Source organism: Mastigoproctus giganteus, chromosome 6 (genome assembly GCF_048544385.1).
Source record: "Mastigoproctus giganteus isolate SK-2022 chromosome 6, ASM4854438v1, whole genome shotgun sequence".
Lineage (NCBI taxonomy): Eukaryota > Metazoa > Arthropoda > Arachnida > Uropygi > Thelyphonidae > Mastigoproctus > Mastigoproctus giganteus.
The window spans coordinates 124,646,140-124,661,009 of NC_143580.1; the positions used below are offsets into that span (position 1 = coordinate 124,646,140).

A 14,870-nucleotide genomic window follows, 5' to 3' on the forward strand; every position below is an offset into this window, starting at 1 on the left:
GCACTATATTGGTGGTTGACACGATCGGAATGGTCGTTACTTCTTGCATACGCCACATCTCCTTGATCTCATGTCTCAGGTTCGTGTACTTCCTAATTTTTTCCTCATGGGTTTTCTGCAGGTTGCCAGTGTAGGGTACCGCTATGTCAATCAGATAGATAGCCTTTTCCTTCTTGTCCACAAGGTTTATGTCCGGTCTGTTGTGCGGGATTGTCCTATCCGTTATTACGACGCGATACCAGTACAGCTTGTAGGTTGGGGTCTATAGTTCTGCCTGGGGTTCGTACTTGTAGTACGGTACACTTTCTTCGACCAACTGGTATTTCTTTGCTAGCCTCTGATGTATTATCCTGGCTACCTGGTCGTGTCTATGAGTGTACTCAGTCTGGGTGATCACCTTGCACCCCGCGGTGATGTGATGGATCGTTTCTGAGGCCAGGTGGTATCGTCGACATGTTTCATCTGACATTCCGGGCTCCATTGCGATGTATTTTCTATGTACATTGCGATGTACATAGAAAATACATCGCGAAAGAGCCCGGAATGTCACGTAATCAACACCAGAAACTGGTGTTGATTACCTGTTCTTGGATGGCCAGCATGAATCCTGCAGTTGCGGGGAAGAGCTTCCCACTTGTGAGCCATGCAATCGAAGGAATGTTATCGATGTGATCTTGATGGAGGTCATTGTAGTGTCTGCCATGGAGTGTCTTCTTTGCCCATCTTTCTAGCTTCGTTTATTGTGCCGCCTGAGCTGGAGGGGACTCCTCGCTTAGGTTGAGTGGGGTATACCACTTATCTATCTTATTATTATTGCTCTTATATTATTTCTCCCTGATTGGGGGTTCCACCTCGTGAAGGGTATTGCTACCAAGTACACAGAGTGGTTGTTGTTATGTCTGGTGTTACTGTTGGTCTGGTATTATTATTAGGGTCACCCGTAATTGATTACATTTACCCATATGTATTTTGTCTGTAAATTGCTTGTGTTCTTTGATCAATTTGCTTGTTTTGCTGGACGAAATAAAACCCAGTTTCTGGGGAAACACTTGGAATATTGTATCCAGATCTGGAGGTTAGATCTAAAGGAATATATAAAATCTAAATAAGGTGTAAAAGGGCAACTAGATTGGCAAAGAGCGCTAACCATTATTTCTATGAGGATCACTTAGAGGAAATGGTTTGCGCAACTTATCAACTAGACACCTTAGAGATTTAACTGAAGGGTACAAGCAGTGATTCTCAACCGGTGTGTGTCGAATTAGGATGAACTCCATTGAGTTAAATGGCAATCACTATTTAGTTGTGCTGTGAATATGGGTATTTTAATTTCAAGTGTGACTTGAGCGAAAAATGATTGGGAAAACAACTAATATAAAGTCTCGCAGGAAAATTAATGAAATGAACAGGAAGAAATATTCTCGCAGATGAGTGAGACAAGAAAAAGAGGGAACGACTAGAAAATCTTAGGGAGAACAGTAAACTTCCGGCAGTGTTTTGTGGAACTTTAGGGCAATCTGCCTGCAAGGGTGACCGAGAAGGATAAATTAAAGAATGAACTGAATAGGTAATTTTTTTTTAACATAGGAATGATTTGTGAGAGTGTTTTTAGAAGCTGCAGAATATGTTCGCTTCCTTGCATTATGTCATTTTTATACTACTATGAATACTAATGTAATTCTCGAGTGTTTCCAGAGTTACATTACTATGAATACCAGTGTAACTCTGGAAACAATCGACTTGCTCAATCCAGACTTATGGATGATGAACAAGTAATATCGTGATTATATACTCGCTCTTGCTAAACGCAAAAGGACGCTTTCCCCACCGTGGTCCTAACTTCAGCGACAGCTGTTTAGTCGCTACTCTCTATGAAATGTCTAGATGCTTAATTGCTTTAATTTATTTTTATTTGAATTTTGATTATTATTATTATTATTATTATTATTATTATTATTAGATTAACATTATGAGCCGCTTACTTACTGTATGGTTTGGGCATTTTATTTATTTGTGACATGTATATCTGTTGAATCATCTACGGGCAGCGAAGTGTCTGCCTAGAGTTCAGCAGGGCGATTTATTTCCCCAAGAAGGAGAGTTTAACATAGCCTGACTTAAAAAGAAAGAAAATCAAAGAGTATGCGACTTTAAATTTCTGCAGATGTTACAGTCATTTGAAGGGTACTGCAAGTGTCAATATCTTAAAGAATTCACAAATCTTTAGGCTCCTCTGCCATGTTTGGGTCAGCAAAGGCTAGAGATTCGTGGATTCCTTAAGTTATTTCAGTCTTTATCTGAATGTGTGAGCTTCAGTATAAGAAATCATAAACACAGTGAACCTAAAGTTTATCAGTGCCACCTGAAAAAAGTTTGTGTTTTTTGTACAGTACATTTCACTGAACTTCAGATTTTCCTCGAGCTGCTTTAAGTTTAAATATCCAAGAACCATACTATTTTGATATTTTTCATCTTAATAAGCAAATGAAATCATAAAACAACAAACAGACAATAGCCAGCTGCCTTACACCAAGTTTATAGTGAACAGATATATCTTCGTAGTCGGGTGGTCAGGAGCGTGAGGGCAATAACACGCGCTCTTTGAATGAACCGGCGTTAAATTCCGTGACTGCTAAATACGATTAACGTTCGAATTGATGATTTATTGTGAACTGCACTGACCTGGTGGTCGTGCCGGAGTATAAACAAGAACATGTTTCCTTTTCGTATTGCTTAATCCTCAAATTCACGTTGGTTTTTTTTTCAATGAATCCACTTCATAAACTGCAAATGAGACTTGTCATAAAAAAAACAGAAGATTCTCATTATTACAATGAAATAGTTTGAAATTCTATTTATACTGACTGTACACAATTGATCTGCTTGTTAAGTTACTTCTCCTGGAGGTTTCAAAAATATAAAATAGATAGATGTTCATATCTAATCTTTAAAAAAAGAAAAGAAAAAAAAGAAGCAGTATCAGGAACTGTCATTCAAAGAAACCTAACTTGCATTAATATACGAATTTCTTAAGAGAGCTAAATTTAAATAAAATTTTAAAAAATAATACCTGTATAATATATTCAATTAACATCTATATAATGAATTTAATAAATGCTTAACATTTTATCTTTACCTCCTATAATCATCATACATATTGTGAAGATCTTTTCGCTATCCGTTTCAGCAGCAACGTTGCCAAACCCAACGCTTGTCATGCTGGTCATAGTATAGTAGAGGGCAGTGACGTACCTCGTTGAACGTGGGGGTCCACCTGTCAGTTCTGACTTCATGGTTACGTTGCTGATAACGCGAATCCCGAAGGGGGTCTGGGTAGTGTTGGACAGTTTCCACAACCAACTGTGAGGAAACAAGTTTTCCGTATCGCTCCGGCCGATACTGTACCATATACACGCTAACCAATGGGCCACTAACATGTAAAAACACAATAATAGGATGAGCATTGCAGCTCCATACTCCAGGTACCTGTCCAGCTTCCGTACCACACGTCCCAGCCGTAAAAGTCGGACTACTTTAAGAGCACTGAAGAGGCTACCTATTCCTTGCTGGAACAATTAAGAAAATAACGTAATTAGTGTGTTAACAGTGAAGTTTAAGTAATTAAATATCTGAAAAATTAAGACTCGTTTAGACAGGAAGTTCTCTCCTGAATAAACGATATTTATACCAAAAATTAAAAAAAAAAAAAAAAAATCAGCACTGTGAAACGCTTCAGCTGCGTTCCGTAAAATGTAACATCGAGGGGGACCTAACTTCAACTTTAGGATAAACAGTTTTAACATAATTTTAATAGTGCAAATAGCAATGGTTCTATAATTAACAAGAAATACAATCTAGTATAATTAATTTTAATAGTGCAAATAGCAAAGATTCTATAATTAAACAAGAAATACAATCTAGTATAATACCTCGAAATAAAATATAAAATGCATATATCAAACAAAATTAATGATAATGCAGAGTTAAATATGCTAAACTGGCGGCATGCACTTACGTAACTCAAAGTACCAAAAGGAATTAGCTTGCGGTGCTTCATTTTACTCAGAATAAGGAGTTCAACTGAAGCAGTGAAACTAAAGGACTTGCAGCAAAAATATTGACTGTTCTGGAAATATATAAATTTTGAAAATGATTGATGACATAAACATGTGATCACACATTTTCAAGAATGAAGCCCACTAGCGCATTTTACTGTCCCGGGATGAAGCCCCGTGTCTCAAGCTGAATAAATAAAAAAAATAAATAATAAATAAAAAAAAATTTCGCACACGAATTGCTGGTAATAATTTGCATCACTGCTTATGTATATCGATAACCAACTTAACTAACAGATATTTTCTTGCTTAAAATTCAACGGCAATCCTTTTTTATTAAAGGAGAATGCTAAGATTTTTAATTTGCTCAAATGTACATTTTGACATTTGAAGAAAGAGTGCTATTGTTACTTTACGTGAGTAAGGATGTCATATTGCTCATAGACTGTCTTGTAATCAGTCGACAGTGAGTAGATTTCCTTCCATACTCAAGAATACTGGTTCTGCTGATAGGAAAAAAAGAACCGGACGCAAATGAGCCTCTACGTCAAAACAGGACTGCGTTTTGAAGCGCTTATATAAGCCTTAAAAACCGTAAAGGTTCTTCGTCTGAGCTGAAAAGAGAATGGGAAGAACATGCAGGAGTTGTAGCAAGTGCAGTAACAGTCAGAAGACGCTTCTTCAAAAATGGACTTGTAGCCCGTCGTCCTAAGAAGAATCCACTCCTCACACAAAAAATGAAATGAAAGGCCCGATTAATTTGGTGTAAGGCGCATGTCAAATGGACCCCCGAGCAGTGTAAGTCAGTTATTTTCTCGGATGAGAAGAGACAAACGATTCGGCGTAGACGTGGTGAAGAATACCATCCAGACTGTACGTGTCTACAGTGAAATTGCCTATCAGCCAAATTATATGAGGGTGCATTTCGTATCTCCTGCAGTTTATAAAAGGTTCCGTAAATGCCAATGGATACCTGGCTATATTGGAAGGCAAATTGCTTCTGTAGTTATATTTTAGCTTCATTTCTGCCTTAGAGGTTCGACAGTATGTGTTTACAAATATTTGTTACAGGTGAAAAAATGGTTGGAAGAACGGTCCATTACAACTCTTAGCTGGGGGAGGAAACATCCCGGACCTGAATCCTGTAGAGCATCGTGTGGAATCTGCAGTTGCCAGAAAGAAACCAAAGATCCTTGGTGAACTTCAGGAAGCCATAATTCATGTTTGGAACCACGAACTATCAGTTGATTATCTTCAGAAATTAATCTTGTCAATGCCTTGATGGTGTGCTGCCGTCGTCAGGGTCAGAGGCGGTTTAACTAAATATTACTTTGCACCCGGTGAACTTTTCATTTTGTTTTCCATTTAAAACGATAAACTGGAGCAAATTGAGGGCTTCTGATAACATTTAAACCATAATTGTCGTGTTTACCAAAACTGTTGTATAAAGGTTGTAAATGCTCATTTTGGATTATTGTGAGAGCACCTGTCAAATAGTACTTAGATTCGCCTAACCATCGCGAAAAAGGGTTAGAAATTCCTAGGTGATGCACTTTCTTTGAACACCAGTGTATATGTATTTATTCTATTTTGTGTCATTGTGTCATGAGCAAATAGCAAATATATAAATATCCTAAATATAAACAGAGACAAAAATCTTACAACTAAGTCAATCCTATGTTAATCAATTGATATTTTGTTGTTTACAACAGCTATTAGTTATTTTAAATTGTTTGAAAGCTTCTGCAGAATTCTTAATAATTAAGGCTTAATAATAAACGAAAAAATAAATAAATAATAACACATCTGATCAATTTTTGCTGCTGTCATTTAACTGTAAAACCTATATGGCCCACTTCACTTCTCAATTGTGCGGCCCGTGCTTATAAAAATTGTTCTACATATTCGGTAAAAGCATTTGCAAACCTAAAATAATGTTTTATCAATTAAAAAGACATCCTGAATTTTGTGGTCCTGGTATTCACAAGATGAAATAAAGATCAAATTCTTACTTCATGTAATTATTTCCTTCCACATGTGATGGAATGAAGTACAGGCAGGTTAGATGTGAGTTAAAACGTCAAAGCAAGTAAGGCTAATTATCTTTGTAATTACGTTTATTTTTCGATCAGTTTGCTGGTTGAAAAATTCCAGTTTCGGGGGGGGGGGGAACCCATGCGACTCTTGCCTAAAAAACTGCTAACTCGGCCTTTTCAAGCGGAGTAGGACAGCGATTATAACCATTCTGCTACCAGCGAGAGCTTACAAGCAGGAAAATGTTCAGTATTCGACTAATTTTTTATAGCAGTTAATTGTGTTGAATCCCATTACATGAGCAGTAATTAAATTTTCATTGTGTTATCTTTATAGGAAAGTAATGAAACAACATTCAACAAAATTTCATTATACGAGGGGTGATCATTTAATTCGCAAGATCTTATCTTGATTGTTATCATCTGAATCTTCTGCGGATTTTTCCTTCTTGAAATACTCTCCCTTGAACTTTACACATTTTTGCCAACATCATACCCACGCATTAAATGCTTCTTGCAAGCCATTTTTCGAAAGAAAAATGCAAAGTGCTTCCATTGTGGCTCTGCGAGCATCATTGTATCGGACGCGGAACGCTTGCCTTTCAATTTTCTTCAGACACGGAAACAGGAAGAAATCACAGGAGGCTAAGTCCAGTAAATAAGGGGAGGTGGCAGAACCTTGGCACCTATCGCAGTGATCACTGCCTGCAAAATACAGTATTAGCCATATGGGGCCTGGCAATTGTTGTTGTTGTTATTGGATTTTAGGAGCATCGGCTACTTAGGCCATGTGTAGGGAGGACGGAGATCCTCCCAACTGTGCTATCCACGAGGGCCCCCTGGCAATTGTCTTGATGAAGAAACCACTTCACACCGGAAAGTTCGATCACACCAGAGTATAGCCCGTCCTACCAAGACACTCATTACCATAAGCTTCATTGATCTCTTTAACTGTTTCCCATGCATTTAAGCCCCGTCTGACACAATAACAAATCACATATGGCTCAATCTGTATGCCTGACATGATACTTGCTTCAAAACTTTCGTCAATGACACGCGGCTAAAAAACTCTTCACGCAACACTAGCTCGACAAGAATTGGCACGCACACACAGAGTCTGCTCTGTAGCGATCAGGGAAGTCCCTCGAGCGGCAGTTATGTAAAGTTCGCGCGGTTAACAGGGGCGTATTCAGGGGTGGGCAGAGGAGGCATACGCTCCCTTAACCAAAAATTTGAAATTAAAGAAACAGAACGCAGGAGAGGTTCTAAAAAAAAACTGAAGAGCCTGGTCGCCATGCCCCCTCCCCCTTACGATGATACCTGGATACGCCACTGGCGCGGTAAACAAAATCTTGCACTAGTCGGCGAATTAGATGATCACACTTCGTGTAATTCAGTTTCCTTTATTAATTCGACGACAAATTTTCAAATAGAGTGTAATACCAACGAAGTAGATTTCAAACAACAAACTATTAATAGCAATGGAAACAAAATAATTTACTCTTTTTTCCCAGAATTTATTGTGCCCTACTGTTACGGAAAGTTCACACCCGCCAAATTTATAACCTTGAAAAGAAAACCAAACAAAGTAATTCCGATAATGAATAATTTGTAAGGAACTAATACATTGTTCATTAAATTGATATTTTTTATTGAACATTTTCTATCTTAAAATGCAATGCCATTTTAAGATAGAAAATAAAAGAAAAGAAAATAAAACAATTCCTCCAAAAAAAGTTCTTCATATGAAATGGAAGAATTTTTTAAATCTGGAATAATAGATATGCCACCTTATACATCTGCAGGAAACAAAATTCAGAAAATAAATCAACCTTCAGGAAATCTGCAAGTTTCCGACATATTTTTCGAGAAAAAAAAAATAATTAGGAGTAAATATTATTACCAGGACTTAAGGAGCGAAACATGATTATGGCAAAAACCCTTATTCTTTCTGTGTCTTCTTTGAAAACCAAAGCTCACTGAGAGACATACACTATAATTAAAACGTCAGTCAAAAACCTAAATCATTTAAAAAAAAAAACTATATTATTTAAGTAGAAAGCATGGAGACGTTTAGCAACTCAAACAAGTGACTAAAGCGAAATAAAAATTACATCGGTGGTATCAGGTGCTCAGCATATGTTATTACTCTGCACTAAAGATGGACAGAACCAAAACAACCAAACGGCGGCACTGAAATCTCTATCAATAAAATAATTCAGTATATCGGCATTTAATATTAATAGTGGCAAATGATGCAAGGACGCAAAGCTTATCTTTCCTCCAAAAAACGTCTTCCCATGAAATGGAAGAATTTTTTTTATTCTGGAATAATAGATATGCCATCTGATACATCTGCAAGAAAATTCACAAAATAAGCAAAATTAAAAAAAAAAAAAAAAAAAAAGAACCCATCCTATTTCACCTATCCAACATTTTGTTTAGTTCTGCCATGAATTGATTCAAGCTTCCCACTTCCACATCAGACTGAAGTTTGTTCCAGCAATCAACCACCACTTGGCTAAAGGCAAACTCCCGCACATCTATCCTGCAACCATCCTTTCTCAATTTGAATTTATGCCCCCTCATGTGTGTAGTCTGAGCAAGAGGAAGAATCCCATCAGCACCGAGCTTGCTCAATCCATTCAAAGCCTCAACAGATGGCCTTGAAGATGCCTAGTCAGCAGACGCTGCAATTTGCAGCCTTTCTTGGTAAGTGCACTCCCTTTGTTTCCCTCACCAATCTGGGTGCCCTTCTCTGCACCAGCTCAAGCAGCTATACATCCTTCCGAAAATAAAGTCTTGAAAAGAATAATGAAAACTTCGACAGAAATAAATACAAAAAAATTTGTAAAAGTACTCTTTCCATAAACTATAAAATACAATAAATCGCTTCTTAAGGACCGCAATCTCTACAGAGTAACACAGTTTTGCTTTTCGTCGGAGGGGTAGTGCATAAGCCAAACCACAATCAACGACCTTGCCTTATAAGGCACAAAGAACGTTCTTTAAAATCGTTTTTCTGGAGCCAAGGATCTCGCTACACCATACTCCAAAGAAATAGGTGGGGGTGATTGTGAGGACAAGCATATTTAACATTCTGAATAATTCGATATTCCCTACGATGTGGCAATTCTTTGCTACAGAACTAGCCTAGTGGTTAGGCGCGCGGGTGCATAAGTACACGTGCCTTGAGTGACCGGAGTTCAAGCCCGTGACTGCTGAATATGGTGCTGTTTCTTGTATTCTGTTTATCTTGTGAACTCCTCTGACCGTTTGGTCGTCCCGGAGTATAAACGGAAAATTTCTTTAAATTTATTTTATATGTTTCAACAGGATACGTCCCTTACTATACCGAGAGGTTCGCGAATGGTTCATGTACATAAAAATACAACAGCTTGAATGGCGACGAAGAGCCCCGATGTAAACTCGATGGGATGAACCGAACGTCGGCCGAGGGGAATACAAACACGTCCCATGGTTATTAACTGGTCACTGTTCTGCAGGAGGAATGGAGACCTATATCTGCTAAAGTCTATCGTTCGTTTTTTTTTTTTTTTTTTTTTTTGGTTCGTTGGGCAATTTTCAAGTGCCGGGGTGGAGACAGTTCTGCAGGCTCTGGACCTTGTTAGGAGGATTATCCTCTGTGCTTCAGTTAGCTTTTTCTGAATAGACTTGTTCTCAAGGCGGTGTCCCCATGCGCCAACACCAAAGGTCAGAATAGGCAGGAATAGAGATTCGTAGTAGATCCGGAGAGTACGGGGTTTAAAACCCCAGTCCCTCCGCGTGATTTCCAGGTACTAAACTATTATTTTTAGGCCACCCGAATAACTAAATTTATCTGCCGTACTGTGTGTCTTATGTCTGTTAATTGCGTGTGTTCTATGGTCGATTTGTCTGTTTTGATGAACAAAAAACCCCAGGTTCTGGGAAAAAACCTTACTATCTACACCTGAGACCGACTAACTCAGTCACAGAGTGAAAAAAGTCCATTAAAGTTCCTCGAGTCATGGACGGAATTCGAACCCGGGCTTTTCCACCCGGTGTGGAGAGGACGGTGACGATAACACCGTGCTACCGCGCAGACATCTTCCCAGGAACTAACAGGCTGCCTCCCCTTGGACCTCCAAGTCGCTTTTATCGGACTCTCGCATGCCATTAAGAAGAATAAGGAAGCAGAATTCCTAGCTATTCAAAACCGTAACGATACTGATATCCAACAGGAACACAAACATCTGTGGCTAGAACTGATAAACTTATGGCAAACCCGCTGGAATAACTCCACAACTGTTGCAACTGCTAAACGTTTCCTCCCTGAGGTAACCGACATCAACAAACAACGTTTCACTTGGTTCTTCCCTAACGTCTATGATTCCTTCCTATTAACTGGCCACGGGTCTTTCAAGAGATGACTTCTACAGTTCGGCCAAGTCGGGGACGCCCTCTCTACCTGCGGAGAACTTGAAGACTAGGACCACGTGATGCATTCAGCAACGTATACTTAGATCCCAAAGAACCCAACTACTTCTAGACCACCACACTACATCACTGCGGTCAGAAACCAAGTTATTGGAGTCTAACGATGCCTTCCGTGCACTGACCAGTTATGCCAAAGAGGTCTTTCGTCGTCGCTGGCGTCACCTGTAACTTCCTAACACTACTCTTGGACAACCTCCTGCACACAGCAACTGATACCAAGCACCGGAAACTCCCAATCATGATACTGCAAATTGGGTCCCTAACCCACTCTTACTGCTGGATCACGGCGCTCCCCTGGGCGGTATGATCCTTAGGGGCTACCCAAATAGGTTCCCCACCGACGCCGCTCCATATCCTCATATCAGTGGACGGATGCTGGGAGGCTCCTTCATGGTGATCGCACCTCCCAGTAACGAAGAGGCCAGCCAAACAACACTTACTTACTTACTATCAGTTTATTAACACAACACACTATTCATTCAACCCACATCAATACACAATGAGTACATAACGTGGATTTGTGGGAACCACAAGAATCACACAACAATACAAGTTTTTAACAGACGACACAGATTACTGAGCTGACTTCTGTACTCAACAAAACTACTTTTAAGGCCTTCCTGTGTTGAAGTTCAGTTTTATTTACTTGGGCTTCAATATTTCCCTAGGATAGTATTAACCTTATTATCTCTCTGTTTTTTTATTTTATTTTTTTATTTTTTCCTTAATTATTTCATTTCTTTTATAATAATTATTATTTTAATATTTTATCTAATTAAATTTATTATTATTATTATTATTTTTTAAAATATTCTCTTTGAAACTGAAATATTATTTTGTCCATTTAAATATTTTTATTCTAAAATGGTTAATTATGCTAGTCCCTTTGGGGATAGTTTTATTATTATTATTATTATTATATATTTTTTATTTATTATTATTATTATTATATATTTTTTATTTATTATTATTATTATTATTATTATTATTGTTATTATTATTATATATTTTTTATTTATTATTATTATTATTATTATTATTATTATATATTTTTTATTTATTTATTATTATTATTATTATTTTATTATTTTTTTTTTTTGTATGCTAGCCACTTTGGGAGCAGGATTCGCTGGTCTCCAGTTTATTAGAAACTGGAATTTCACCTGCTTGTACCCAGATTTGGGCTTCCTAGGTACGGGAACCACTGGCATACACTGTTTCCAGTGGATGCAAGATACTTTGTGGTCTTCACCACCGTATGTGATTGTAGGAGACTGCTGCACGCATACAATTTGCGCTTCTTCCTATGGGTGCTGGTAATATTACATTTAGTTTAGTACGTGTATAGTTGGGCCCGCTTCCTCGTGGCGTGGACGGGTACTAGAAGCGGCTAGAAACAACTAAACAACAAGCACACTGCGCAAACATAGCACTACACTCGTTTCTAGCCATTGTGCAGAGTTTTTATATCATCACAGAGGACCATGGCGGAGATGAACTAACGTTTAGGGGCCGCCTTACATAAGACACAACATATGTCCACATTACACAAGGGGAATCTGCGCGGGTAGCACAATGGTATCGTCACCGTCCTCCGCACACAGGGTGAAAATGCTCGGGTTCCATACCATTAAATGATCCATACCAACATTTTATTGTAATTTTACATTTACATTATTTATCTTTATTTTACTTTTATTGCCATTTTACATTTAATTGTAATTCTACTGTAATAATAGAATGTAAGCGCTACATTCTATTATATCTACAAGCAAGCTGCTGTTCAGGGGCAAAACAATTGACTGAATAACTTGAATGCATAAATAAATGAAATGTACTTAACAATCAACATAAAACGTACATTGATATAGATATAAGCCTGGTTACTCCAATTATTTGGTTGAGCACGGTAGTAAACATCTTGTGTTCATTACTATATTTAGAAGCTGTGGTTTGAAATTTTCTAGGTACAGAATATGTCTTAAATTATGCGTGAGTTTTGTGATTGGCTCTAGCGTTGATTCTTCTGGTCTTTCAAAATTCCTGCAAGAGCTTCCAAAATCCCTTGACACTAATAATGGAGGTGCTCCAGTGATGAAATAAAAATGTCACGTGGGGTATCCTATGACTAGTTACAAGTATTATTATCCTCATATCTATTCTTGAAATAAATATCGGTACGTAAATTTTAATTCCAACGTGTGCACGGGTTCTCGAACGTAAATTACATCCATATAATTATGTAAATAGACTGGTTGGTAAGGAATGGATCACTAAAAACTAGACATACTTACGTCATCATCGTGGTCGAAGGCATTAAAAACATCATAAGGCAGACAAGACAGTAGATCAATGACGAACCAACTCTTCATATAGTTCATGCGAATAATCTTTGGATCTGAGACCACCTCCCCACCTGGTCCTACGAATGTGGTGTGGAAGTTTAAGACAATGTCAATAAAGAAAATAACGTCAACAATGCTGTCCAACACGAGAAGACTGACATCTTCGCTAGTCTTGTTCTTGAAGGCCACGTTGTACGGCACCATGATGGCGGTGTAAAAAGTGAGGCAAAGGATCACCCAGTCCCATATGGCCTTGAAGGCGCAGTAATGGAGTAGGATGTGGGGCGGAGTCTTGGGAGCTTCCTGTCTGTACTGAGGTAGCACTTCGGAGTTCAAGCTGATCATCTGTAAAATTTAACCGCATATTAGCAGACTGTCAAGAAAGTGTAGAAAATTAATAGAATAACTGTTAAGAGTGGCAACCGCACTTGCTCATTAGCATTAGTAGAGGCATATGATGCAAGAAAGCAAGCTTATGCAACATCAGGCAAAAAAAAAAAAAAAACGATCCCATTTCACCCATCCGTACGTTCCAAATACCTGTCCAGCTCAGCCCTAAATGTATTTAGGCTATCAACTATCAACTTACAACTATCAACTAACAACAAAAGATGGAAATCTGTTCCACCAATCAACTACCTGCTGGCTAAAGGCAAACTTCCCCACATCTATCCTACAGCTGTCTTTCCTCAATTTGAATTTATGCCCTCTCAGGTGATTATTCTGAGCAAGAGGAAGAATACCATCATCATTAAGCATGCTCAAACCATTCAAGGCTTTGTACACCTCAATCAGATCACCTCGCAGGTGCCTAGTCTCCAGACACTGTAATCTGCAAAACTTAAGCCTTTCTTCGTAAGAGCAACCCTTCATTCCATTCACTAATCTTGTTGCCCTTCTCTGTACTCGTTCCAACAGCTCTACATCCTTCTTAAAATGAGGTCTCCAGACCTGTATACAGTACTCAAGGTGTGGCCTGACCATTGCTTTATACAAGGGGATAATCACCTCCTTATCACTGCTAGAAAATGGTGTCATGGTGTCAAAGACACCATCAGCTACGCTTGCAGACCGTCTGCACTGCTCAGAAAACTTAATATCTGCCTGCACAATTACTCCCAGGTCTCATGTTTCTTAAGAATGAGCTCAAGCTGCTAACTTTCTTAAGGTGATCATATTACGTTTTTTAATGCATTTTATTACCCAAATGGCCGTGTCTGAGATCACTGTCCTTTCACTAATGGGTAACAGGGCACCATCAGTGTAGAATAGAACCCTATAATTTAGTGATGATATATTTCAACAGCACGAGACATGCCAAAAGGTGCCAATAATTTAAAACTTCAGTAAATTTAAAGCAAAAACTTCAGACACCGTAGAGTTATTAACATGAACGGTAATTAGCAAAAGCCTCAGTAGTGTAGGCAATTCAAAGCAAACTAAGTTTTTCGCAAAATTCAAGTCTCACACTGTTTTTCAGTTCACCATCAACTGTCAAGATACCTAGTCTAAATAAACAACACTGCTCCCTAAGAAGAATGTTGCTACACTGGTGTGCAAAATTTAAGGACGAATCAGGTTTTCACCTTTAGATTCTCATAGGAGTGGCCTGGATATGGGAAAAGAATACCAAAGGAACCTCATGAGGTACAGAAATGATGAAGGAAACAACACCGACACAACAACGGAAACAAAACGGTACAGAGGGACTTTATTCAAAAATGGCAACATAACACTGGCTGCCATGATACAGATGCATCACTGCCAAACATGGAACAAAGGGAAGAGGTAGCCCTCAGTATGAGATATGGCCATCCCTAATATCGATGCAGGCTTTGCAGCGCTTGTCCAAACTTAGAACAATGTTGTTTACAAGTTCTTGTGGTAACGTCGTCCTTTTCTCTGTCAGCGCCATCTTCAGCTGGTGAACATTATCTGGTGGGTGTGGACGTGCAGCT

General features: G+C 38.5%; 1 protein-coding gene across 1 annotated transcript in view; it reads right to left on the reverse strand.

The window, feature by feature from the left end:
- Positions 1-14,870, reverse strand: part of LOC150084558 (potassium voltage-gated channel protein eag-like) — a 470,795-nt gene that overhangs the window by 122,105 nt on the left and 333,820 nt on the right. The window contains exons 5-6 of the mRNA XM_090376286.1: positions 12,862-13,257; positions 3,137-3,566 (exon numbers count right to left, since the gene is read on the reverse strand). Of these exons, the coding sequence (XP_090232412.1) occupies positions 3,137-3,566; positions 12,862-13,257 (826 nt within the window). The remainder of the gene's footprint in view (positions 1-3,136; positions 3,567-12,861; positions 13,258-14,870) is intronic.